The sequence below is a fragment of the Nematolebias whitei genome, chromosome 11, assembly GCF_014905685.2.
Source record: "Nematolebias whitei isolate Nwh7 chromosome 11, NemWhi1, whole genome shotgun sequence".
Lineage (NCBI taxonomy): Eukaryota > Metazoa > Chordata > Actinopteri > Cyprinodontiformes > Rivulidae > Nematolebias > Nematolebias whitei.
In genome coordinates this window covers 21,058,228-21,086,037 of record NC_056508.1, presented here as the reverse complement: position 1 = coordinate 21,086,037, position 27,810 = coordinate 21,058,228, and the positions used below count along the sequence as shown (strand labels likewise).

Here is a 27,810-nt window from a genome sequence, read left to right as displayed (position 1 = left end):
ATTATTATTATTATTATTATTATTATTATTATTATTATTATTATTATATAACATACACTTTATAATATTTTTTTGTAATTTTTACATAGTCAGCCCTTACTCAGAGCTATTTAGTCAAAACACAAGTGCAGACCTTTGACCGTTTTGGTAATGGCCCCGTTGCTCCAGTGAAAAAGATCACATGGCCGGTGCGCCCTCTCGTGTTTTATATAGCTCCATGATCCATGCCAACCGTTGATAAAAGTGAATGCAAAGATGCAACATCAAATTTAAAAATAATTTCCAATAACTTTACATCAGACAAGCGGCCATAGTCAGTGATAGTAACAAATATGCACAAACCACAAATAAAAGTTGAGTGAATGAATATATCTAGCCCATAATGCACTGCAATATACTGACTTGGAGGATTATGTAACAAAAGGTCCATGCTGCTATAGGCTTGGACTGCTGAAGTAGAAACTGGCCACACGTCTTCAAATGTCTGCAGTCTTTACTCGTACACCTCCTGTTTCTATTTGTAATTATTTCTATCATTAACCTGTTTTTCTTTATTTCTGTCCATAAAAGCTACACCTGGACCAATTATCCTGTGTTTGTCTATATCTTTTTCCTGTCCTCTCAACCACCAGCCAGAAAATTTCACTCCATTGGATTTAAATCTGGATCTGTTTTGGACTGAATTAGCCATGAAGCCACTTCTACAAATCGAATTTAAAAAGGTGATCGACTAACAGATAAGTGTAAACTGAGGTTTTAAATGTGGGGAAAAAAGACTCTGTGGTACAGATTGATGAACGAGAGATCCAGAGAGACCAGGGACAGAACGGCTAAAAGTTCTCGAGCCTGTTGTGGATAACTTAGAAGATCAAACAGAGGAGAATCTTAAATTTATGAGATTAACCAGGAGACAATGGAGTTGTGTGAAAAATGGAGCAATGTGTTCAGTTGATAAAAATGTTGGTGACTTCTGGAGCAATTAAAGTCTAGGTAAAAAATTATGTAGTTGAACAAAGAGAAGAAAATCAACACATGAAGTTCCGTAACTAAGTTGAAAAATAGGTCGATGTAGAAAGGGTGGACTTGGAGCCAGTCAGAGGAAATATTGTGTTATTCACTGAGTTTAAGGAAGTTTTAAGCAAACCAGTTCCTAATGTCTCCTAATCAGTCAAACACAGAAGAGGGAAGAAAAACAAATGTGGGTTTAGCAGACAGGTACAGCAGGGTGTCATCAGCATATCAGGGAAGTTGAATGTGGTGATTCCTGAAAAAAGAAAATAATGTGAATGTGTAAAAGTCTTTCAGTTAACATAAGATTGATAAATGTGTAAAGAAATGCAGAGAAGTGCACACTACAAAAAAAAAGACAAATGCAAAGCAGGTCAGGGAACAAAGATGTTTTGGTTTATTTATTTTAAAACAATCTCAGATACAATGCAATACAACCAATCAACTATTGACAATGTTTGCTGGAAATAAAAAGACACAATCATCGGATCATCAGTTCAGTGCACATAAATATGTATATGTTATATATTTATCTATATTTATGTACATTAAAATAAGTTAAACAAATCTTTCTTTAAATGCTGACCAGGTTGTGATCACTTACTTATGCACCTCCAAACTAAAGAGACAAGGACCACAGTCGCTGTTTTGTGCAAAATCATTCTTAAATTCCAGTTAGGGCTTATCTGAGTTCAGCAACCAGATTTTCCAAAACACCTCCTTAGTCTTTACAAAGAGACTCTCCTGTTTGAGCCTCGGTACAGGAGCAGGAGAACAAAGAGCATTTTGTCAGGAAAAGACTAACTTTGGATGGACCCTCCTGAAATGGTCTGATCTGGACAATGCCTTTTTGAACAGACACAGTGACTGGTGCAGGAACTGACCACCAACATAAATCAATGACATTTTTCAAATGAAGATCCAGCTCTGATTGTTTCCAGAAGATTGGCATTCTGTCAAAACCACAGTGGCACCAGCTACTGTCAAACATTTGCCTGAAGAGGGGTTCTTCACGTGGTCTGTCTGCAAACAGCATGAAGAAGGTCAAACATCATCCGGCATATTAAAACGATGGTTTTAGAAATGGAGTGCCAGAAATGAGGAAATGGAAATCTTAACTTCCCTTTACAACATATGTGTCAAACTCAAGGCCTGAGAACCAAATGTGGCCCTCAACGACATCTTATCTGGCCTTCAAGATGTTATTTTAAATGTAAACTACTTTTGTCACTTTATTTATTTCAGTAATCTTTGATTATGATGTCAAAAATGCAACAGAGAACTTCAAATGAGACCAATCAAACTGTTGTTGAGGAACCTGCAACCAAGAAAAGATGTTTGGGATCTGACTTGAGTTTTTGTAGTTTCTGAAACCGGCCCTTAGTTGTTAAAGGTTTTAATTTTGGCCCCCTTTTGTAAGTGGGTTTGACACCCCTGATTTACAACATGGACAGTGTTATAACAATGAGCTGCAACAAAAGACTAAGACCGTGTAGTACCTGTGTAATGATCCAAACTTGTTCTGGTGCCGCGTTTTTCTTCAGACGGCACCGTTCAAGACAAACCCCTTTTCCTTGGGCTGCATGCAAACACATCTCAATACCTGCGCTGAGTCGTATCTCTTGTTTGGACGTGTACTCAAAATACTAGAAAGAACAAAATACTTTGTTTAGATCTGGATAATTGTGTTTAATACTACTTTCCAACTCAATGTATAAAATTGTAGTAATAGTAACTTAAAGAGTTTGACAGTTCCAGATTGTTACGGTAAGTTTGGCAGCTCTTAAAGGCCAGGGGCCTCAGGTATCAGTGAGCAGCTTTCATACTGAAAGTTAGTGTAGGGACAAAATGGGAAAACTGTGTGCGCACAAAAATATTCAGATATATCAAATCGTGCGCACGCATGTTTCTGTGCGCCTTTTTCTTTATGTAGCCGGAAAAACGTGGAACTGAGCGTACATAAGACAACTTCCTGACATGCCTCCATTTAAATATACAAATACTGGTAGATGCAAATGTATCTTGCATGTGAGATTCTCCACTCTGCGTGATTGAAAATAATATTTAGATGCAGGAAAAGAAGGGATTTAATGAAATGGGAGTCAACAATGCTACTAAGTATAAGACAGTGGGGCGTAAAAACATATTCGGCAAATATTCTTTGCGAATGTGCAAAGAGGAGGGCTTGTGCATGTGAAGCTGCGGTTGTCATTAAATGAAGTGAATAGGTGGCGCTGATCTGCCGGCAGAGCACTTCTGAGGCTGAGGCATTTCCAACTTCACGCATGTGTTTAATAACATAATTACTGTGAACACAGGGATGCTCAGAAGCTTAGAAGAACTTAGAGGCCTTTTTTTTAAAAATAACTGATGTAAAGAAATGCGTCGCTGCACATCAAGAGACTTTCAGCCGCAGTGTAGGGAATTTGATGTATCAGGGCATCATATGGTTCAGACTGTCCCAAACAGCTGGCATGCAAAGCTCAAGGATGATTATGAAATACCCAACCTGTCAGCCAGCTCTCTCTGAAAGGCTCTGGTTCAAAGGAACCCTGGCATGGTGAGAACTTGAGCTGGAACAGATACACATCTCATCTAGTTTAATTTTGTAAAGCTGGAGCCAATTCAGTGCAAAGTTCCAAAACAGTGGCCCTGAGTAAATCAGATAATCAGCCATGAACAGGCATGCTTGTGTGCCAGCAAGTCTATGTAACTCCCAAAACCAAGCTGCTTCCCAGGTCCTCCATTGGTGATGTCCTCCAGCAGCTGCAAAGCTGCTATTGCTTCACAGTCCTGCACAACTTTACGCAGCTCTTTATGGTCATGTGTCACTGCCTACAACTTGTCACCCTGAAGAATGATCACAGGTAAATCATATACTGATCAGACACGCCATCTTCTCTCTGATGTAAAATGTGACTTCTTCTCTGATAATGTACATTAGACAATTCACACACATTTTACGAGCCTGATCTGTCTGTGCACCTTGCAAACCTGCGGTCATCAACGCATGTTCATATGTACATGTGACAAAAATACAGAAAACTTTACAATTGTCAATCAATTTTTGAGGTATATGTTATGTTCAATGCGGTTCACTTTCATAGTTCAGCTTTAACCCATAAATGCTCTAACTCGAGAAAACATTATGTTAAATGTCCCTTTAGTTCAGAAAACCAAACGATCCAGTGGTAAATACTGGTCAAAGGGGTCAGATCCCAGCTGGGTTTAATATTTTTATCTAAATACGTAAAACCTTAAAATTGAAAGAGGGAGGACTTTTCCCCTTGACTGTAAATGTTGTGGTGATAACAGAAAACTGTCATTTATTGGTCAAAGGAATTAATTAATATCACAAGATTCAATTACTTGGCTTCAGTGTTTGAAAAGAAAGAGATAAAAATGACAAATAAGAAGGAGAAATTTTATTTTATCATTTTAAAAACGCTTGGTTAAAAAAAAAACTTGTGATACCTGTGCATCTCCCTGGTTTTTACAGTTGACCCTCTGACCAGGGGTCCATTGCTTTTTGGTCCTTTTTGCATCCAGTCGGCACTTCCAAGCTGTGTTTTCCAACTTTAAATCATTCAACAACAAAATCATAATTGGACACTGTAAAGAGATGATGCAGGAAATAATAAATAATCAAAACAATTAAAAATAGTTTACCTGCCCATGCTTTGCCGGCCTAATTTCAGGAACATATGCTTCTGGGTAAACATTGTTTAAATACCAAGTAAAGTTCTTGCACTTTAATCTTCCCCTGAGTTTATGACGTTCAGAAACATTTCCAAAAGAGTTCTGAGAAGAAAATGACAAATTTAGGACCAAAAGGTGCTCCGTGTCATAGACTTTGACATCTTGTTTAAATTCTTGATAAATTGTACATTTGTTCCAATACCATTTTAAAAAGGGAACCAGCCAATCTGTTTGTACGATAAAAGACTTGTTTGTAGTCGTCCATCCAGACCTCAGCGAGGCGCACCAGGTTGCGGACGACGACAGAGATGCCATTTGGGAAAGTGTGGGGGCTTTTCTTACGAAAAATATGCCCCACTACCGAACAAGGAAGAATCTCCAAAAGGCCTCCACACTGCCAGACCTGCAAAACCAAAACATGCATATACAGTAAATATACAGTATATATATATATATATATAAATTAATGTCAGGACAATACATTTGAAATGTACAGGTGCATCTAAAAACAATTAGAACATTGTGAAAAAAGTTAAATTAATTTTGCCAGTCATTTCAGAAAGTGAAACTCATGGATTATATATATTTATTGCACATAGATGAAATATTTCAAGCCTTTATGTCTTATAATTTTGATTATTGCAGCTTACAAATACTGTAATGTAAAAAATTCAGTGTAGACATGAGCTCCAAACGTCTCATTCCTCAAGTCGAGCCACTTCTGAACCAGAGACCATGTCAGAAGTGTCTTACCTGCTGAGGAGACAAAGAACTGGACTGTTGCTCAGTGGTTCAATGTCCTCTTTTCAGATTAAAGTAAATTTTCATGTCATGTGTAAATCATGGTCTCAGAGTCTGGAGGAAGAGTGGAGAGGTCCAGAATCCACGTTGCTTGAAGTCCAGAGTGAAGTTTCCTCAGTCAGTGATGGTTTGGGTCCATGTCTTCTGCTGGTGTTGGTCCACTGTGTTTTCTGAAGTCCACAGTCAACGCAGCATCTACCAGGACATGTTAGAGACTTCATGCTTCCTTCTGCTGATGAGCTTCATGGAGATGCTGATTTCATTTTCCAGCAATACATGGCTCCAGCCCACACTGACAAAAGTGCTAAAAGCTGGCTGTGGAATATTCTAACAATCTGAGACTGAATTTTGTTTTTTCATTGTTTGTAAGCCACCCATCATTATCTTTTACCCGCTTCTTCCATTTTTGGGTCATGGAGATCACCAGTGCCCATGTCCAGCAATCACTGTGCGAGGGGCGGTGTACACCCTGGACAGGTCGTAAGTCCATCACAGGGCTATTTAAGCCATAATCATCAAAATTACACGAAATGAAGGCTTGAGATATTTCATTCTTTGTGTAATGAATCTATGTAACACTTGAGTTTCACTTTCTGACATGATTGACAGAAAAACTGGACTTTTTCATGACATTCTAATTTTTTAGATGCACCTGTAGCTGAATAAACGAACAAATAAACGATAAAGGACAGGTTTCTCACTCTAAAGGACATTTCCAAATTCTCTCCTCCCCAGAACTCCATGTGCTCATCATAAGCTCCGATGTGCTCAAAGTATGATTTAGAGACGGAGAACAGACCCCCGGCAAAGACTGGAGTTCTGCAAGATGGATTCAAATTTAACACATGCAGTGGCCTTACCATATTTAAATGAATATAGAGTATCTCAGTTTTAGCTTTTTTTTTTTTGAGTACAGATTGAAAAAAAAAAACTATCTGAGCTCAAAGCAAAGATTGAAGCTTCCTTTGAAATAAGAAGTGAACTGTACCTAATCCTTATGTTTATTTGTATTTGGATCAGACCTGATAGGACACGTGTCACTCTTTCTTTGCTTCATTTCTTCTTCTGGAACAGCTTCCCAACCAAATTTGAGCCTCCAGTCAAATTTTCCTCTGTTGTGACGTTGAGGTTTAGTCGCCGGCTTGTGAAAACTCAAGTCATCACGGTTGATGGAAGTGATTTGTGGGCTCACCACAGCTGTAGGCTGCTCTGCGATTCGAGCCAGGAGAGGCTCCAGCCACCCAGGGGTGCACTCGCCTTCATGTGAACATAAAAATAAAGATTTTAAAACCACTTTTTTACAATTGAGTTGTCTTAATTTAAACTGCTCAGAAGCATTCAGAACAACCGTGCGTGTCCTGCATGTGCTGCACAACTTCAACGTGGCGCCGTACGTACAGTGGGAGTCGAGGAAGGTGAGGACCTCCCCTCGAGCAGCCCGCGCCCCCATCAGCCTGGCTGTGATCAGGCCTTTTCTCTCCCGCTGACGTAAAACGTGCACTATCTGCAGCTGTTGCACATATTCATCGAGAGGAGCCTGCAGCTGAGCTGAAGATGGTGGACAGAAAACACAAAGTTACGTCAAGGCGTGTTTCACGTGTGAAAAATGTGTTTTTTCCACATCTGCAGCAGCCATTATCATCTGTCAGTGTTAAATGGTTGAACATTGAAACAGATGGTGGTTTTTTAAAGAAACTTTACTTTCTGCTTTCTTTTAAAGCTCCTGTCTCCATCTTCACTGCATGCTGAATGAGGTAAAAATAATACCGGACTGATATATTTTAAAGTTTTTCTTTTCTTGTTGGGTGAAGGAGTAGTGGGTACAGATTTTATATGGTGCTACTGGAGCCACAAACCAGTGAAAAGAAATGGTTTCAGTCATTTTCCAGCTATGTCCATCAGCACCGGATTTACTTTCATGATTAGACTGTCTGACTTGGCATTTGTCAGTTTTCATCTCCAGCAGCAGGACGATCCTGTTTCATGAAGACCCACAGAACTCATGGCAGATTTTTAAATTCTTATTTATAGAGGATAACAAGAACCTGTCAAATAAATTGTTTAACCTTGAAGAGCATCTATAAAGTGTAACAGTGCTCTGCAGGATTTTAAAACTATTCAATTCAGTTTATTTATTTAGCACCAAGTCAAAACAGAAGTCATCTCAGGGCACAGAACAGAAACATTCATATATAAAAATACAAAGTAATTTAACATAATTTATCTGAGGAGCAGAATTTAACTCCATCACAGACTCTCATCTTGAGCAAGCATGAAGGCGATAGTGGAAAGGAAAAACTCCCTAATGAGGAAGAAACGTTTAGCAGAACCAGGCTCAGGACAAGTGGACATCTGCTTCAACCAGCTGGATTGAGAGGAACAGATACACAATGGCAGGTCAAGAATCACGTTAAGATAAAAATAGTATCAAATGAAAACTATTCAATTTTAATATTTCATTTAAGACGTCTTGGTGGTGAAGAGGAGAGGTTTAAATAAGGCTGAGGGACAGTGAGAGATGAGTGCACTGGGATGATACTGGTTAGAAACTGGGGTGACTGATTAGAGGCTAGAGAGGCTGAGGAGTGGGTGGAGAATGGCAGGGAACAGAGAGACAGCACAAGGAGCAGCAAATGAAATGACAACACAGGAGCACAATACATTTGGAACAATGGGAATATTCTGTTTAAGAATAAGTCACTTTACTATAAAAACTGGATGGATAATGGAATTATTCTTGTCCAACAGCTGATAAATGATAACGGAACCATTTTGTCATACACCGAATTGCTGAGCAGATTTAACACACCTGTAACACCTAAAGAGCATGCTGTTGTTTCTGATGCTCTACCAAACTCCATGATGCAAAACTCTTCAAAGGAACAAAACCCGATCGTTCATCTAGAGAACAACTTAGAAGCCCCATAATGCAAAAACATGCTCCAACAAACTTATAAGATCATGTCTGCAGAAGAATACTTTACCTCCTGGTAGATTTTTGTTGGTCCTCTACTTTTGGAGAAATTAAATGGAAACAAGTTTGGTTGAATGGAGAAAAATTTTACATAACAAATAAAAGTTAAAGAGGTTTCATATAAAATCAATCATAATGTACACCCTGTTAAAAAAAACCTGGAAAGATTTAAACTTGATATTGACTACTCTTGTACATTTTGTGAACTACACGTGGAAACAATCTCTCATTTATTCTATCAATGTAATCACACAAAGACGTTCTGGACAGATGTACAACAACTCATACGACAGAAAACTGGACAAGTAATTGAACTTACAGACAAAGACATTATATTATGCTTCAACGATAAGGATATGGACAAAGACTTGATCTACTTCACCCAACTTCTACTTCTCCTGGGAAAATTCCACATTCACAAGAAAAAGTGGTCAAACTCCAAGTCAAGCATAACCCACTTCAGCAAGGAACTTTACAAATACAGCACCACTATTAAAGGACTGGAAAACAAAAAGGCAAAAAAAACCAACTCAGTTCTAGAAAAACTTAATGTGAATTTATATTTATAACCTGTAAATAGATTGGTTTGTATCTTTAGACTTTTTACCTTTTAAACCACTGTATAATTATATTGTTCTTTTCTATACTTGTATACTATTACTTTTGTACCTGCTAATATACCCCTGACAAACACTTGTTTGTAAATTTGATAAAGTTTTGTAATAAAAAATAATAAAACAACACAGGAGCACAAAGAAAGCAGACAGAAGGACAGATGATGTCATTCTTGCTCTAGGTTTCCCTTATGGCCAGTTCCACTTCACTTCAAACTCTGGTCCTCTACCTGAGGCCTGGGAGTTTGAGGGTTCTGTTCAGCATCTTAGCTGTTCCTAGGACTGTGTCCTTCTGGACAGAGATCTCTGAGGTTGATCCTGGGATCTGTTGGAGCCACTCTTCCAGTTTGAGGGTCACAGCTCTGAGTGCTCCAATGACCACTGAACTACTGATGCTTTGACTCTCCACAACTTCTTTATTTCCTCTTTCAGATCTTGGTATTTCTCGAGGTTCTCGTGCTCCATCTTCCTGATGTCACAGTCACTTGGACTGCTACATCTATCACCACTGCCTTCTTCTCTTGCTTGTCAACCACCACAATATCCAGTTGGTTATCCATCACTGTTTGTCGGTCTGGATCTGGGAGTCCCACAGTATCTGAGCCCTGACATTCTCCACCACTCTTGAAAAACGTTGTAATCCTTGTGATCTTCGGTGAAGTCCTTGTCGCGGCATCTTCCTTACATTAATCACTTGATTATATTTTTTGTGAATTTTAAAGGGAATTTGAGCCAATTATACTTTGATTTATATAATTACACTTGAATTTCCCATCCGTGGGACAATAAAGGCTGTTTCTATTCTATTCTATTCTATTCTATTCAATTCTAATTAGGTAGCAAATAATATCAAGTTTATGACAACTGGACTGGCTACAAAACCATGTGTCCATTTTAGCAAGAAGATTTTTTAATCAATAACAAATAATCAGTATTGTTGGTAAACATAAAGAGTGTTTCCAAATAAAGAGGTCCTTGTGTGTGGGTGTGCACCAATATGGCAGCATGATGGTTCAGTAGCACTGTTGCCTCACAACAAGAAGGTCTTGGGTTCAGTCCCCGGTTTGGACCTGGGGTCTTTCTGTGTGGAGTTTGCATGTTCTTCTCATGTTTGCATGGGTTTTCTCCCACAGTCCAAAAACATGCACGTCAAGCTGCCCTCAGTCAACACATCACATGCAAAAGAGATCTTTGATCTCAGTGGGATTTACCTGCTTAAATAAAGGTTAATAAATAAATAAAATAATACATGTGTTTAGTGCGCACCCATTAGTGCACATAGTGCACAGTGGGACAGTCAAGTGCTGAAGTCATCTGTCATAAATAAAGTTTTATATTTTTATGATACATAATCTGGGTTTTATCTTTGAGATTGTTTTTTTCCTTTGGACTTCATTATGAGTTTGATGAGGCCGACATTTTTGTTTAGCTGCTATAAGGCTACAGTACATATCCTTGCTCGTTTGCAGGTAATCCATTTATTCTTTACGTTTCATCTGTGTCCATTTAAAGGCAATACATATTTCCACAACGCTTGCATCTATTGACAGCATCTAGTTTATTTTGTATTCGGCTGTCAAAAACTGTTTCCCCCTTCCGGGTGAAACATCTGAACTCGCAAAGAAAGGTTCCTACTATATAGACAGCTGATTACCCACGTGACCTAATACCCATTCACAAATATATTCATTTATCAACTGCTCCTACAAACGTATTAGTAAATGACTATTCAGCTGTTTTTATCTTGTGTTTAGCCACAAATTATTATATTATAAATATGTTTGAATTATTCTTTTGGTAAAAAGGGGCAGATAAAAGATTTTTTTCTTCTTCCTGCTGCCTTTCATTTTATTTGTGATTGTATTTCTTATTGTATATAGAATTGTTTTGTTTTGTTAAAAAAAAATGAACAAAGTTATAAATAAATTATATAAGTTACATTTTGAATGCTTTTTTTCTTTGGACTTTTACTTGTAGAAAATATACAAAATTTGTTTTGCACCTGCAAGTTTTTGCACGTGTGTGTGAACGCAGTAATACACAGATTTGCATGCAGCACACACTCACCATCCGTGCTGGCATCATCCACCAGTAAGACCTCAGTGAGCAGAGCAGCAGGAGCTGTGTGTAGGACGCTGTAAACAGTCCTGAGCAGAGCCGACCAGGCCTCGTTGTGAAACACTATAATCACGCTGGTGGTCGGGAGACGGGGACATCGCAGAAACTTCTGCTCCAAGCATCTGTCAGAGCCAACGAAAAGTTACCAGGCACCGGCTTTGTAACTACATGCTCACCTTTCCCCGTATGCGGGCATCAGCAACTGATCTGCTCAGATAATAACAAATAGCAGCTGTGGGAACACTTACTCTGGAGGGCGTGTGTCCTCTCCCAGGTCACGGTGCAGAGAGATGCGATCGCTTGCAAACTGGTTGAACTGGTTTTTATTAAACCCCTGTAATTCCTCCTGGAGTTCTTCAGGAGTCTTCACGTGGAACTCAAAGGGTCTGCCATGTGCACCCGGTGCCCAGGGATCTTGGGGAGGCCTCTGAAGGCGAGGCTTGAGCTCCTCTTTACTGTAAAATCCAGAAAGGCAGCTGGGATCCTTGACTGCCAGGCCAAGGATGGAGCCCTCACAGGGGGCTGACGCTTGTTTCTTGGCGGTGTAGCTGAAGTAGCAGTGTGTGATGAAAAACAAACACAGAAGACTGGAAGCTGCTATCTTTACTGAGCGCGAGAGTCGAAAACATGAACGCATTATATCCTCAGGAGCGCTCCGATGTAGACAAAGCTGAAAATGAAGCACAAAGAATACGTTATTACACACACTTGAATGTAATTCTTACTGAAATATATTCTCTTTATGCTGCGTACATTTAAAACATTAACGTAAACACCTATGCCATGTGAATTTATACACTAAAGCTTTAATCAAATTGGATCAAGACAATGGATTAATATTTGGATTCAGCCTGATTCAAGATGGCTGCCACGGCCAACTGACCTTAAAAAAAAAAAACATGCAAAATGTCTATACAGTCAGATTTACAGAGATTAACCAAAACTTTGGTTTGGTAGTAGCTGAGACTGATTCCCAGCACGTTTTCAGAGAACACAACAAATTTGGTGTAAGTCATCTTGGTCTGTTAGCAAAATATCTCTTGAACCACTAGACATATTTTAATGAAACTTTCAGGAAGTAATCATTGGGTGCACATCTAGATGTGTTTCACATTTGGAGTCAATCCAAATGAAGCTGTCCACCACAGCCAGCTGATCTTATAAAACATGAAAATGTCTATAACATAGTCAGTTTTACTGATACTGAGCTACAATTAGATGCTGTCGGAGCCAAGACTCCTTCACAACGTTGTCTATTGTAGCAATGTTACGACTTTGTGCATAACTATTTTCAAGGTTTGATAAAAACGGATACAACTCCTTAATTTTTCAACATAAGATGATCTTGATGGCATGAAAGGTGATGGGTGACATGCAATCCTTCAAGGAACGCTCAGTCTTGATTCTCAAAAGTGTTTCAGATGTAGAACATTAGACACAAAACGTAATTCTTTTTACCAGCTCAGTGATATTACACCAGTAAAACTCTAACAAACACACAACTAAACCCAACAAACCTGATATAACTGTATGAGCATGGCAACAAAAGACTCCTCAAATGAGACAGTACTCACTCTGTTCTGCTGCAGAAAACATGAAGTTCATCTGTTTTCTGCTTCTTCTTCTTATGCCAGCAAGTTCTTAGACAGACAAAACCAGCTCAGGTGCTCAGCATAGCTGGTGTGCATCCACTGGAATAAAGAAAAAAGGAAAAGTAGAGACTCCTCAGACCGGTTCAGACCATCTGACTCAGTGTCGAGCTGTGGTTAGCCAGCCAGGCCACATGGTTTTGTTGATTCCTGGTTTCACTTCAGTTCCGGTTATTCTACTCTCATTTTACTGCTAGTTTGCACATCTTCTCTGTGCACATACTTTTGTTGCGCATGCTCTTCATAAACACTTGGGAGAAGCTGTAGCCTAAAGTCTTACGTACAGTTCAGCTACTCAACCATCTGAGGCTCCTGAAGTCAAATAATGCGATGTGTGGTGACTTTTTAAATATATTTTTAAAGTTAAAGTTTGTCAGAACAAAGTACTCATGAGACCCAGAGAAGGCACATGTGGTTTTGTATCTTGCTTACTCAGTTTTTTTTTTTTCTTCTTCTTTGCGAGGTAGACTGGGTTTTAGATGATGTTTCATATTTAGAAACACTTCGAAAAATAGTCTGACTATTGGGATTATAGTCAGTTCCTTTAAGCCTGAGACCACGGTTCTCAAACACACAGAGGTGGAACATTTCCTCCAGATCAGGGTGAGTCTATGCTTTAAATGGAGGAATTCAAATAAGTGGGAGTTTGGTTCCAAAATGACGGTAAGATGTAAAGATCTTGAAGACTGGTTTACTTCAAAGAGGCATTCATTTTGAATGGTAGTGGCATCATCACGTAGGGATAGACGTAGTGAGGCAGGCTGTACTTAGTGACGTACAATGTCAGGGCTGTACCATGTCTCTTGTCAGGTTAGACCCAACCCCCACTCACACCCCCGGACATTGTAAAGAGCTGTTCAAAAGATTTGTATTTTTTACAATACAATCAGTGAATAAGAGTATTGTTTGTAAATGCCACATCTCAGTAAAGATTTGCAATAATTGGCACATTTACATAATAGTCTGGTCATCCACATTTATGGAACAGGATTTCGAAGTAGCTGAAATGAGCTCCCTCCATAAGGTGGAGCCTTGGAGATGGAGTGAGGAGATCCGTCATCCGAGGGGAGCGCAGAGTGGAGGCCACTGCTCCTCTGCATCCAAACAAGTCAATTAAGGTGGTTTGGACATCTGATTGGGATATGCCTCCGGGACACCTGCCTTTGGTGGTTTTCTGCTCAGGTCCCACGGGGCAGACCCAGAACTTGCTGGAGGGAGTATGTCCTGTCTGGCCTGGGAACACCTCAGGATCCCAAGGACGAGCTGGAGAAGGTGGAAAGAAATGTGGTTTCCCTCCTGAACCTTGACCTAACCACAAAAAAGCAAAAGAAAATGGATTAAAAGCATCTACATTAGAGTAGTAAACTCTCAAAACTGTATAAAGTCTAAAACTCTGTGATATAACACTAGAAAAAATACATTTTATGCAAAAATGTAGTGAATGCTAAATGACTGCTGACATTTACTGACACTGAAACTAAGTTAAAGCTAAACTAAGCAAAACATAAGCTGAATGAATCAAAATACTGAACCTTAAAAGTAAACAAAAAGCTATAGCTAACATTTAAAATTAAGCAAAACACAGGCAAAACTAAAGAGAGAGAGAGAGAGAACGATAGCTAAAAAACAAAAAGAAGTAAACCTAAAAGTAAATGTAGGAAAGGCTCACTCAAAGCTAAAAGTAGCAAAACGCTATCAACGCTAAAAGTAGCAAAAGTTAGCTAAAAGTAGCAAAACGCTATCTAGAAGCTAAAAGTAGCAAAAGTTAGCTAAAAGTAGCAAAACGCTATCTAGAAGCTAAAAGCAGCAAAAGGTCAGCTCATGTACAAAAATCTAGCTTTTTAAAGGCAGAGAAGCTAAAAGTAGTAAAACTTTAGCTAAAGTAGCAAAAGGGTAGCTAAGCTAAAAATAACAAAATTATTATTAAAAGTTAGCAAAAGGCTAGCTAAAAATCACCAAAAGGCTAGCTGAACATGACAACAGGTTAACAAGCTTAAAGTAGCTAAATGCTAGCTAAAAGTTGAAAGTAGCAGAATGATAGCTAAAAACCCAAATTAACATAGTAAGACCAAAACAGAGCAAGTGATGAAGCAGATTTCAAAGAGAACAATGGTTTTTAAAGTAATTGCAGACATCTCAGTATATCTGTGGGGAGGAAATGTACTTTAAAATGTACAAAACCTAAACACAGCCATCTTCTGAATGAAGGGAAGTTTGAGATTGTCATCATTGTATGTTCCCAGACAATGATGAAAATGGTTCTCTGCGTTTAACCCATCACACATGAGATATACCCAGGTGGAGCAGTGGGCAGCATGGAAGCACCCGGGCAGCAGTTAGGGTCTCGCTCAGAGACACCACAACATGTGGGAAGGGCTGGGAGTCAAACCACGACTTTCTGGTCCCAAGTCAGCTGCCTTGCCGCCCTGCCTCACCCCATCTCGGCCCCCACAAAAGACGTGTAAAATATGTTTATTTTTTAGGTTCTGAATCCTCCACAACATTCTCCTGCTAGTCATTAACTTTGCCAAACTGTCATTTGTTGCTAAGCTGTATACAATATTACTTGTTTATTTATTTCCGCCCTATCTGTGACTGCCTTGTACATAACTCAGTAGTTACAATTTTAACTGCTCTGCCATGATTTATTATTTCTATCAGCCCACAAAATAATATTTGGCATGAAAAGAAGCTGCCGGTGGATGTGGTGATTATTTAGAGCTGCCTGTGCCAGTCGGCTCTTTTCCTTAAATATCTTGAGCAGGTACAGTCAGTGAAACCGGCTAGTCAGAGCTACAAGAAGGGCACGGTGTGTACTATGACCTCACCACAATCAGCCTTATCAGTTCTATACCTAATGTACATTTTAGGTCAAGCAAATTGGCTGAGAAATGGAAGTTGAAGCACTTCTCCAGGGCACTGTGACGCCTGAATTAAAGATTAATAATGTTCATAAACTGTAACAGAGCGGGAGGATTTCACTACAGCTGAACAGAACAGAAGGTTCAGTACAGCCGCTGGCTCGTCCTTAATAAATTACTGTACCCACTTTAGTTTGTGCTTGTGTTACATGTGGAAATAGCTAGAAGCTGGGTTACTTTCACTTCTTTCTGCCCACACACATTGCAGATGCTCATATAAAACCTTTACAATTGCCAATTACCTGAAAGGAAGCAAATTGTTTTCAACGCCACACTGTTTTGAAACTGATATCATCATACAACTATAGTACAGATACTTTAGGGCTAATCTGACAAGAGAAGCTCCATGTTTCCATCTGCATTGCAGAGACCTGCTGTAACCAGAGACAGACCAGGGGAGGTGTGTTCACAGGAAGTAAACAACTACACCAAAGCATAGGTGTCTTTACTCCACTTTTAACTTCTACAGTGTGTGTTTTACTGGGATATATACATACATAACATCAGTGGTGAAGAAAGTACTCAAACACTGTACTTAAGTAAAAGTCCAAATAAACAGACAAAAATGTACTCTAGTAAAAGTAAAAGCACCACGTTAACATTTTTACTTAAGTAAAAGTAAATAAGTACTTGCTTATAAAATACTTAAAGTATTAAAAGTAAAAGTACTTGCTGAATGTATTACCTAATGCAATGGTCTACATATCTTTAAGTGTACCTACCATATGTATATTTTTTGTAATACATTAATGGTGTTGTTTTAATGAACAATGCTGCAGATAATACATGTTTTTATTGTGTTCACTCTGTGACACAGTTCACACTTGGACTTGTGATTCTGTGCGTCAGAATTTCAGGGATGACCTGCAGAGTTAAATACCATTAATCAAAATAAGAAAGAGGAATGATTATACCTTTGAAAGTTTTTATTTAACACAAAGTAAAACCAATGTGTCATTTTAACTGCAGTAAACACATTTAATTAAAAGTTGTCTGCCTGAACAAAAGGAGCATTAGACCTGACAAAGGAATATCTGATCATTTCCACTGATGTTTCAACTCCAGTTAAAATACTGTCTATTCAACCTTGTAATGGGTCAATATTGAACAATATTTTAACTTCCTGACACCATTTTTAAAACTTGGACCCGAGTGTCGAGACATTTGGAGACATCTCTTGTCTCCTAACATCATGAACTGACACATTTTAATATTGCAGCAAGAATTTCTTGTTCAAGTTCAGAAGAAGTTGGTTTTCAAAGATTTTTGAGTTCAGTCTGGCTCTTTTGTGAGAGAGAAGCTGTCCTGTTGTACTGAACAGTCTTTCAATAAGGACATGGGTGGAGCATATCTTCTGGCTGACTCTCTTGCAGTGGAATACATTTTGGGTGTAGTGGTGCTGCAGGTGCACCCAGCTCAGTAACATATATACTAGAATATATGTCATTGGTCCAGCTCTTCTTGAAGGCGGGGCCTAATGTTACCTGCCCACTTTGCAGTGATTCAATGGACCAACTCCCCTCTCACCATTGGTTACTTTCAAACTAACAAACAAATCAAAAAGCTGCAACATGAATGTAACTTGTAATGCAACACATTATAGAAATGTAGTGTAGTAGAAAGTACAGATACTTGATGTAAAATGCAGTGGAGTAAAAGTATAAAGTACCCGCATTTAACTCTACTTAAGTAAAGTACAGATACATGAAAAATGTACTTAAGTACAGTAACAAAGTATTTGTACTTAGTTACATTCCACCACTGCATAACATATAATGTTATTATGCCATTCTGAATGCATATTGTTCCCTTTAAAAAACAGTTGAACTGATTGGGGAAAAAACGGCCTTTGAAAAAAAGGATCATGAGAAATGCTTTGACCTATTTTTGTTGAGATGAAGCTTTTAGCTCATTGTAAATACTGGTATTGTCAGCTACCACCAGCTAAAAGTTCAAAAGTGTTGTATAAATATGTTTATTATGCACACAGACACACAAGGACTGTTGTAGATCTTATCATTATGTGGTAGGTATGTTTTAAACAACTGTTTGTTTATAGCACATTTTGCTAAAGGTAATTAAAAGTAATTTAAATGCAACTAGAGCAGCTTTACTCTAGACATTTTAAAGTCAGGTACTATGGAAACTACATCGAGATAGCTTTTTGTACAATTTCAGTTTAAAGAAAGTTTCACTCCACCAGGAATGATGAGCTAATGACTAGTCTGAACAAAGACCAAAGTGTAATGTTGCCATCGTAAAACAGCTTCAGTCTAAACACAAAAAGAATCACAGCAATTCAAACAAATATTATTTTACACACTTTTACACCACTGTCAATTTGGCAAAACAACTGTTTGCATTGAATTCTGATGTTATTTTCAAATGCAAACAGCAGCAGCAGCAGCAAGCTGTAGCACTTCAATTCAATTCAGTTTATTTATATAGGGCCAGGCCATAAATAGAAGTCCTCTCATCTTCCTGGGCACTTCTAGCAGAAACTTCATATTTATCCAGGAATTATCCCGTAATGCAAAATTGACAGTTCACAAACTCAGACTGTGTTTTAAAACTGTGTTTATAAGACCGACAGGTGACTTTAGGATACCGTACCACACACCCGGATCTGTGGAGATAAAATGTCTGCTCTGTGATCCTCCAAAACCTTTAAATAAATCAGAAGGAGAAGAAACTATTTACCAGAAGAGCTGTCTAATATGACGCAATGGCGTGGCTCTGAGTTGGCTCTCAGGCTGGGGAAAACTAAACTGGTTAGAGGAAAGTTAAAAAACAGTTCTAGCACCAGCACCATATTAGTTAAAAATATATAATGTTCCAAATTGAGACTCCAGGACCTATCTATATTTGTTTAGATATTCTTCACCATGTAAACATAAACCCCCCACTTTAAAAGGCCAAAATATTTCTTCAGTTTCCAAAAAATGTGTAATATACATGTAAAATAACACCCTCCTCCTTAATGTCTCTGAGCACGTACTTTATTTCAACCAATAAATTCACTTTATTTGGTAATCTATTTATCAAAAGCTTATGACTCCAAGTGATATATTTGAATAATTGTTTCAAATATCTATCCTGTAAACTTTTATTTTCATGGGCAATATTCCCCAAAACTGATCAGCAATCAAAGCACCTCCATTTATAAAGGTATGATAAACTGTTTCTGCAGTGCAGCTACAGACCTTGATTTAATTTCTATTTCTCCTGAAATAATAATTCATCATGAGTTTAAAGCTGCAACAAGGTGCTATTTGTCCTCTGATAAAATCTGATGTATTGACAGAGAGCATCTCACCTGCTGACTTGGGCAACATGTTGGTCGTGTGCTCTGGACTGTTGTCTGTGGGCTGAACATTAAACATATGAATGTCTAAAATAACATACACTATGCTACAATAGTTGTACTGCAAAAACATAAAAACAAAAAATTGAAAACAATGGTGAAAACGGGGAAGTATTTTTAAACCTTGTAAAATGGGTTCATTGTTCATTGATATTGTTTAGAAGGGGCAGAAATGATAAGAATTTGTTCTTCTTCTGCTGCCTTTCATTTTATATGGATCTTATTTTATTTGTATGGAATAAGTCTTGTTTTAACTGAAATGAAATGAATGAATGAATAAATAAATAAATTGTCTTCAGTTCTCCGTTTGATCTTTAATGATTAATAAAACTGACCTAACCTAACTAAATAAATATGAGCTGCACAACAAATGAAACAACACAAACCAGTTTACGTTTAAGAAGTGAAATGCAGAGCTAACTGCATGTTTCCCAGAGCAAAAAGGGTAAAAATTTGAATTGAAAACAAGCACCGCCCCTTTCTCCTCCTCACCAAATGAGGGTGGAGTTTGTTACCACGGTAACAAGAAAGCGCAATGCAGTTACGTATTTGTATACTGGTTCATTCGTCACTTAGTTAGGGGCATTTATCAAGTCGATAAACAAACTGTGACACTCTAATGACTTTCTTCGGCCTAACACACCTGGGTTATCAAAACCCAATAGGCGATAAAATGTTAATAAAACCGAAGGGAGCGTTGTCTCAAGGTAAGAGCTAACATTAGCTTAGCCACAGCGCACTAAGTAGCTCATTTATTAGGTTGGCTATAAACTATAGTTTAGAAAAACTTATCAATATCTAGAGAAGTTCAAATCTACTTACTGGTAAATGTTAAGCTATTAAAAAAAAGAGTCTGCTATCAACTAATCTAATTTTTTTTAATTATTTGTCAGATATTTTCAAAATCAATCAGCTAATTAGATCATAGCTCAACTGCTACACGTCAGGCTGAAAGGAAAGTGCTTGTCCTGAGTTAGATGTGTCTCTTTTTCTATCAAAGGTGTAAAGCTTCAAGTGCTTTTGATATTTCGTGTTTGCTCACAGATGGCAGTGATAACTTCAGTGGCAGCTCGCCGCCATCACTTCAGCAACTACAGGGACCTGCAGACATGTCCAAAGTTTACCCCCAGTCCTCTCCTTTCAGCTCTTACCTTCACCACGGGAGCCACAAGAAATACAAAGAAATGGTCAAACGGGCTCAAGCAATTAAACGTGAGCCTTAATTATAATTTACAATACACAGTGTATATTTGATCTGCTGTGTTATTAAAAACATGTGGACTTTAAGTAGCACATTGGAACAAAATAAGAAAGCAAAGCCTCTTCTCTCCTTCAGCTCCTAACCAGCTGTACGTCACACCTCTGACGGACAACCAGCAGTATGGATGGATGGTGTCTGGGAGTCCTGAACCATGGACACAAGTCAGACGGTTTCCCCGAAAGTTCAGCGAGATGACCAAGTAGGTTGCCTTTTTGAATTTAACTATCACCTGGTCTTTTGTGGGTGCGTTCAATCAACTTATTGGATTTACAGGTTTGTTAATGAACTGTCAAAGACGGATTGAGAGTTCAGCCTGTTCTGAGTGCTCCCATCTCTTTCTCTTCAGGAAGGGATGAAAAACAGCATCAGTATTATTGTTTGGAAGTAAACCAAGGTATTCTTTACTAGACCAACATTCTCGTTTTTAATTTGACTAATGTTCGGCATTTTAAATAAGTTCCAGGCAACACAAAAATGCACTGATTATTTATGAGAACAACAAAACAAAAAAAAGCAGTATGGATCTTTCCCCACCTGGCCTGCACATTCAAAGACAACGACTTTCTACAGCCATCTAGAGGCACACTGGACTAATAACATCAGGATTTTTCTATTTACTTCCTTTACCTGAATCACAGAGAACATCTGGAGATTCTGAGTAGTTTAGAAGCTTGTCAATGTTTGCTGATTGTATTGTAGTTATTTAAAAAGAACGACGAAAGCTCGAAGACATCCTCAGTTGCCAGGGACATTTCAACACTTTCTGCAAAAGTAACGCATGCATTGAATTGCTTACCTGGGGTACATTCAATCTTTTAAAAAAAATTATGTTGTTTACATTAGTAATGTAAGTAGTTTCTCCAGGTACTCCAGTTTCCTCCCACAGACCAAAAACATGCATGTTAGACTGATTGGTAACTCTAAATTGTCTCTAGGTGTGAGTGAGAGAGTGAATGAGAGTGAGTGTTTCTTTAGTCCTAGAACTGCGCCGCTCAAGGTGGCTGCATGTTGGAGCAGCTCTGTTACTTTCATTCTGAGATTTTGCTTTTGGAAACTTTAATTCCTCTTTTTCTGGATGTAAATCACATTTTTTGGATGATTGTTTCCTCTGGTGTCAGATGCTGTGCAGCTGGAAGAATTTTTACTGAAACTTTTATAGTTTTGGACATTTGTTATGATGCGTAACCATGGCAACAAGGCAGTTTCTACAACCAACAGCAGCTGATTAACATCTCAAAAGCTCAAATAATATCTCAACTACAGCCCCATATCTCAGACGAGTTGAAAAGGATGTACTGTGGATGCATTCTCATCTACCTGCCAGCTGTGCTCGAGTACCTGACCACTGAGATCCTGGAACTAGCAGGAAACACGGCTCATGACAGCGGAAGGACGGGATCGTCCCTCGGCACCCACAGTTGTCTGTCCGCAGCGACAAGGAGCTTGGCAGACTGCTGGGAGGAGTGGCCATCGCTCTGAGAGGAGTTCTGCCTGGCATTCGGGCGGTCCTACAGCCCGGGGGAACCGAGAGGCCAGCCGAGTCTGGGTGGACGGATCGGACGGCATCTGCAACCAGTTTCTTAGGATCCACTGTGGGGTGGACCTTTACAAGAGATCCTTCCTGCCTACAGCCATCAGCATCTATAACGTCTCTTAATGAAATGAGGATAACGAGTTACAACAACAAATAATTTCCCTCTGAGATTAATAAAGTATTTTTGAATTGAATTGAATTGAATTGAATGGTTGTTTGTCTTGTTTGTCTCTGTGTCCCTGTGATGGACTGGAGACCTGTCCAGAGTGTCCCCTGCCTTTCATAAAGTGACTAAGTGACTGCTGGATATGGACACCAGTGATCCCCGTGACCTGAAAAAGGAGAAGCAGGTAAAGATGATGGGTGGATGGATGTTCGACACAAAGGTGTTTAGAAACCAGAGTGAAGTTGCACCCCCCCCCCCCCCCCCACACACACACACACACACACACACCTTCTTCAATCTAACGAAATTTGTGTCAAACGTTTGTTCTATGTTTGTGCAGCAAAATTTTTATTTTGTGCCACTATCATTTTAAAGATATTATGTTAAATGTTTTCAGAGGTCATGAAAGGTCAACCCCCCCCCCCCCCCCACACACACACACACACACACACTTTCTTCAAATCAGACAAAATTGGTGTCAAATCAACTCGGCTACATTTGTGCAGCAAATATTTCCATTTGTGCTGCTTTTACTTTGAAGATATTAATGAAAGTTTAAAGGTCAACCAGCCCCTCCCCCCCACACACACACACACATACACACACACACACACATTACTCAAATCTAACAAAATTGGGGTCTAATGTTTGTGCAGTAAGAATTTTCATTTGTGCTGCTATAATTTCAAAGATATTAATAAAAAAAAGTTTCCAGAGGTCATCAAAGGTCAACAAAAATCTGTTCATGTTGGAACTGTTGGGGTTAGGAACTGACCTTTAAACTTTCGTTAATATCTTCAAAGTAAAAGCAGCACAAACGGAAATATTTGCTGCACAAACGTAGCCGAGTTGATCGACACCAATTTTGTCTGATTTGAAGAAAGTGGGGGGGGGGGGCTGGTTGACCTTTCATGACCTCTGGAAACACTTATTAATATCTTTAAAATTATAGCGGCACACACACACACAAAAAATTTCTGCACAAACATTTAACACCAATTTATTTAGATGTGAAGAAGGTCGGGGGCAACTTCACTCAGGTTGTTTAGAAGGTGATTTTTGTCTGAATTTTACTCCTTCAAAATCTTCAGACAACCTAAAAGCGAAATGTTGAGACGTCTACAAAACAGCTTATTGTAGTCATTTCCATTTCATGTTCTGAAGATGTCCTGCAGTCGATGTTGATGTACAGACGTAATCTCATTGGAACAAGCATCGCATGCATCATTACTGTGTGTGTGTGCAGGTTGATTCTGAAACGCTGAGTGAGATTTAGGTGGATTAGAATAAAAAGGAATAGATGTGCAAACCAGCAGCAGCAGCTCATGCTGGTAGAGACATTGTCCCCAAATAAATACTCTTTTTGTTGATTTATTGTATGTCCAACTATCTCCCTTTCTTTTTTTTATTTAGAAAAAACGTATTCTCTTGGATTTTTGTCACTTGATCAGATATGTTTTATATTTCTTGGACGAGTTGTGTTGAAATTAACTCCACTGTTGTTGTTTTTTTAAAACCACTAACACTCTCCAGTTTGTTGCACGAGCTCTTTTGCGTCTTATCGCCACAAAATGAAACTCTCCGGCAGCAGTGCTTTGCTGAGGAAGTCTGCAATTTCCTCCCTGACTGTTGATGAAACTTACTTTATCCTGTTTTTGTTTGCTTTTTTAAAGATTTTCTCCATGTGAAGTCTGGCATCATTCTTTTATGTTTCGTAATTCCACCGATATGAGAGCAGATTCCTCCGTTTTCTAACTTGTGCACCACTGACTGCAGGTGTTTGTTTTTGCACCTGTCTGTTAGCAAAATAACTCACGAAGCTTTGGACTGATTTTTGAAGAAACTCTCAGAAAATAATCTAGCTAATGGTTGATGTGATAGTAGCCGAGAGTCATCCGGAATAGCACAAATATTATTTACAAGGTTTAGTCAAAATGTCCAGAACTCCATCCTTTCCCGTTGTAAAATATTATTCATAACTCTGGCACGAAACTCAGTAAAACAAGCAATTATTGTTAAACTTGGTAAAGTGGCCATTTTAATATTTTTAATTGTTCCTGAGAAAATGAGCATTGTAATTTATAAATTGTAGAGCAACACTAATTTTAAACAACTTTGTTATTAAGGATCATTTTTGTTATTACCGTATTTTCCGGCATATAAGTTGCAGCTTTTTTGCATAGATTTCAGTCCTGACTTGTACGCTGAAGCAACTTATTTACGTTTTTTTTTCCATATTCATAATGCAGTTTTTGACTGACGCTTTAAATTTCTAAGAACTGCAAGAGTCCTCCCGTGTGCGCTCGCTTCACTCAGCTGGTGCAGGCGGAGTAACGCTGGAGAGCTAGTGGTTCCGGCCATGGATGGATGGCGTCGTGCCACCCAGGTGAAATAAAGCTGTTTTGACCATTAAATAAACTCATAATAAACGCAACGGGTCAGCAGTGACATATAATAAATGTGACTTATACGCTGAAGCGACATGTTTTTTCCTCTTCATGATGATTGTTTTGACTGATGCGACTTATACGCCAGAAAATACGGTATATATTTTCGGTATATTGTAAATATGACCACACAAAAGGGCTTATATTTTTCAGTTTTATTCTTTTTCTTCAAGGGGAAATGTTATTTTTCTCTTTGTCATAGTCCTCAACTCCTCCGTTCAGCAACACACTCCCTGTTCAACTCCTCCAACTCAGGGAAAACACAAACAAAAAAAAACAAAAAGAAACAAATACGGAAGGATTCATCAGGCCTGAGCAAAACACTGTTTCAGTAGTATGAGAACGACATTTCTCCCCGCTCCTGTCCCCCGTCTCCCACCTAAAAAAAAAAAAAAAAACCTCATTCCAAGAGTCAACAATCAACACAAGTCTATGGACAGCCAGTAGAAATAGAATACATACAATGAACATCTTTATAAAGTCGTGTCCACTCTATAAATCCGTCATCGCTCACAGTTCGTGTGAACGTTGGTGATCTGTTCCATCTCTGTCCTCTGGAGCTCCCACCACGCCCCGGGCCCAAATGATCATTGCACAGGAGAGACCAGTAGCACAAGGCTGTTAGCTGGCTTTGGTACAAACATGATCAACTGTTCGATTTCTGCCGACAATGAGCGTGAGGCAAGAGCTCTATCAGTGCTGATTACCCCCCGTCGCAAAGAGCTGCGTTTGGGGACTCCGAGATGGCTGCAGCAGTGACTGTTACCTGAAAACTACTGTTGACAAGCCCTTATCTCCCTCGTCCTCCGCCCGAGCATCAGCAGCGCAGGCAGGGTGAGCAGGCACACGTCTCCTTTACGGATTCCTTCTCTTAACTTAAGGCAATACGTTTGGATAAATGAATAAATGGAGGGAGTGATGCAAGAAGTCAACGGCCTGCTTATCCTGCCTCGTCCTCTTCACACGCAGAAACATCAAGGGTTTTGTTTACCGCTGTGCTTTGTTTGTTTGTTTGTTTGAACCGAACACCATTTTAGGTTCTGCTGCAAAGGTCATGATCACGTGTCCTGACGTAAACAGCAGAACCCGACAGCTGCAGTTGATCAGTCGGTACCAGCCAGCTTGAGCTTTAAACACTGCCGCTTTACAACAACAACAAAAAAAAAAGTGCTGTTCTTTTTATCCGTTTTCATCAAAATGGAATCATCATATTAAGCATAATAATTAACCAGAATCATCAACATCATCATAATAATAATAACACTAAGAATATACAAATGATGGGTACAGAATTTATACAAAATACCCTACGCTGAAACAAAAGAACATAAAAGAAAACAAACCACAGTAAGACATGCTCTAAAGCAGTTAAGTTTGGCAAGAAAGCAGTTTTGTTGTATCATAAAAACCTCACAGTGAAAATAGTTATGCCCCTTCAGGATTACAAAGCACAGTATTCAGTCAAAATCAATAATATTTCTCTCCTTCGTTCTTCTTCTTCACAGAAGAATCAGACTGCGCGGCGTTGACATCCAAAGTTTAACTCCCCCTTCCCCAACGACTCCGATATGTTCCTTCACCTCCGCCCGCTCCAAAAAGTACCGCTCTGAAGGAGCAGTCAGCGACGATCGGACTGAAACCAGCAGCCCACTGGCTGCTCAACCTCTAAGGAACCGATCCGAAAGAAAGAACCAACTCTTAGCTCGAGCTTGTTCCAGATAAAAATTTAAATCTCCGGAACTTTACTCCGTTTTTAGTTTCAATTTCATCAGGTTGTGGGGAAATTTGATCATTCGGAGGTAAAAATCTGCTCTCTGCTGCCTAAATGACAGATAAAATAAATAAACTACACCATTTATGGAAGTGACGGGGCATCCTTCACTGCCAGAGGTCGGGCAAATAGGTGGAGGTTCAGGCCCTCCGCCCACAGCTCGGAGGTGGTGATCATTGCTGACTTTAGCGAGAACAGTTCGGCATGTCCTTGCTTTTAATAAATACTTTAGTCTTTGGTCAATATATTCCTCCTCGGTTTATACATATAGTCATACACACACAAATATGCATGTACATACACACTTATCAACGTGTAATAAACTGGATATTTGTGCACGTATGTGTTCACACGTTTTCATAAAGGACCTTTAGCACAAAACATCGAGACTGAAATAAATAATTAATGCAGAAACAAAGCATGAGTACCTGTTCAGAATTCATGTGAAATTAAAAATGACCCAAAAAAAAGGTAAAAAAAAAAAAAAAACACAAATTAAAATAAAAAACAAGGTAGCCTTATGTACAGCGTTGCTCGTCGTTTTCAACACAGGCTAAAAGGCGTTGTTTTTAAATAAACAGACTTTGCATCTTTCAAGAAGCCTGAGAGAGAGGCTAGACATGAGAAAAACACGCGTCCTTCGACATGTACGAGGGCCGACGTGGCTGTCAAACAACAAGTTCCTCTTCTCACTGAGAACACTTCTCTCATGGAGTCCGAAACGTCCCCGACTTCCTCTTTGCTTGGAATTCAAGTGATGGCGATTGTAGTTGTTTTAGCTGTTGGCTCGCACTGTGAGCGCTCGCTCAGCGTTGCTGTGTCCTTCCACAGGGCATCGTCCCGGCGTCTGCCGCTGCTGTCGTGGCCGCTAACTGTTGGGAGGCCCGTCGTTCAGGAAGTAGGTGGTCATTTCCCCTTTACCTTTGACCTTAACCACTCCACGACACTCCAGAACGTAGCCTTTGTTTGCAAGCACCTGGTAGAGGTCTGTGGTCACCTGAAAACAAATACATATTTAGCTGAAAAATCAGATAAACACCAAGCATGTCATGTCAGTGGCAAGAACAATGCTGAATTTAAATTGTTTAAATGTTTTTTCAGAAACCTGCACCTTCTAATGAGTGCTGGGGAGTTCAAATGATGCAAGTAATGACCCGAGCATTAAAAAACAAAGTTGAATTTCTGCAAGATTTGTCAAAAAATCATGCACTGGTTCAGGAGATTTTTTGCTAAAATGACAAACACACAAAGTCATGAGCAAAAATACTTTTCACCTGCTGCTGAATGTGAAAAGACGAATAAAAAAGGAAAGAAATTAGGCCAAAAAACTGGATCGATTACATCTAGAGCACACACCTTTTTCACATTAAAAAAAATGTCCTTAGAATAAAAAGAAGCTGTTGTATTACAGATGTTGCATAATAATCAATTAATCCTTCCAGCTAACTTGTTACAAAATTAACATTATATATATATATATATA

At 39.0% G+C, this 27,810-nt stretch overlaps 3 protein-coding genes across 3 annotated transcripts in view; 1 reads left to right on the top strand and 2 right to left on the bottom strand.

Moving 5' to 3' along the window:
- Nucleotides 1-1,917: 1,917 nt before the first annotated feature.
- Nucleotides 1,918-11,851, bottom strand: LOC119416807 (polypeptide N-acetylgalactosaminyltransferase 6-like). Its single transcript, XM_037683993.1, has 10 exons — nucleotides 11,463-11,851; nucleotides 11,164-11,336; nucleotides 6,907-7,056; nucleotides 6,531-6,765; nucleotides 6,210-6,327; nucleotides 4,910-5,110; nucleotides 4,678-4,809; nucleotides 4,483-4,584; nucleotides 2,508-2,654; nucleotides 1,918-2,031 (listed from the first exon to the last, which is right to left on the bottom strand). The coding sequence occupies exons 1-10, from the start codon at nucleotides 11,849-11,851 to the stop codon at nucleotides 1,918-1,920; spliced, it is 1,761 nt and encodes a 586-aa protein (XP_037539921.1).
- A 7,916-nt stretch (nucleotides 11,852-19,767) lies between these two features.
- On the top strand, nucleotides 19,768-20,765 carry LOC119416660 (testis-expressed protein 49-like). The gene is made up of 4 exons (XM_037683846.1): nucleotides 19,768-19,855; nucleotides 20,193-20,360; nucleotides 20,485-20,608; nucleotides 20,756-20,765. The coding sequence occupies exons 1-4, from the start codon at nucleotides 19,768-19,770 to the stop codon at nucleotides 20,763-20,765; spliced, it is 390 nt and encodes a 129-aa protein (XP_037539774.1).
- A 6,301-nt stretch (nucleotides 20,766-27,066) lies between these two features.
- The window catches only part of LOC119417525 (adenylate cyclase type 6), a 58,700-nt gene continuing 57,956 nt past the window's right edge, over nucleotides 27,067-27,810 (bottom strand). Inside the window, exon 23 of the mRNA XM_037684746.1 lies at nucleotides 27,067-27,324. Within this exon, the coding sequence (XP_037540674.1) occupies nucleotides 27,196-27,324 (129 nt within the window). The 3' untranslated portion in view covers nucleotides 27,067-27,195. The remainder of the gene's footprint in view (nucleotides 27,325-27,810) is intronic.

Bases quoted from the DNA above. Each gene is read 5' to 3' on its own strand.
- LOC119416660 (XM_037683846.1), top strand. From the start codon at position 19,768: ATGACTTTCTTCGGCCTAACACACCTGGGTTATCAAAACCCAATAGGC. The intron at 19,856-20,192 runs GTAAGAGCTAAC...GTTTGCTCACAG, and splicing joins GAAGGGAGCGTTGTCTCAAG to ATGGCAGTGATAACTTCAGT. The intron at 20,361-20,484 runs GTGAGCCTTAAT...TCTCTCCTTCAG, and splicing joins ACGGGCTCAAGCAATTAAAC to CTCCTAACCAGCTGTACGTC.
- LOC119416807 (XM_037683993.1), bottom strand. From the start codon at position 11,851: ATGCGTTCATGTTTTCGACTCTCGCGCTCAGTAAAGATAGCAGCTTCC. The intron at 6,328-6,530 runs GTCTGATCCAAA...TCCATCTTGCAG, and splicing joins AGTGACACGTGTCCTATCAG to AACTCCAGTCTTTGCCGGGG. The intron at 4,810-4,909 runs GTATTGGAACAA...TTTTCTTCTCAG, and splicing joins CTGGTTCCCTTTTTAAAATG to AACTCTTTTGGAAATGTTTC.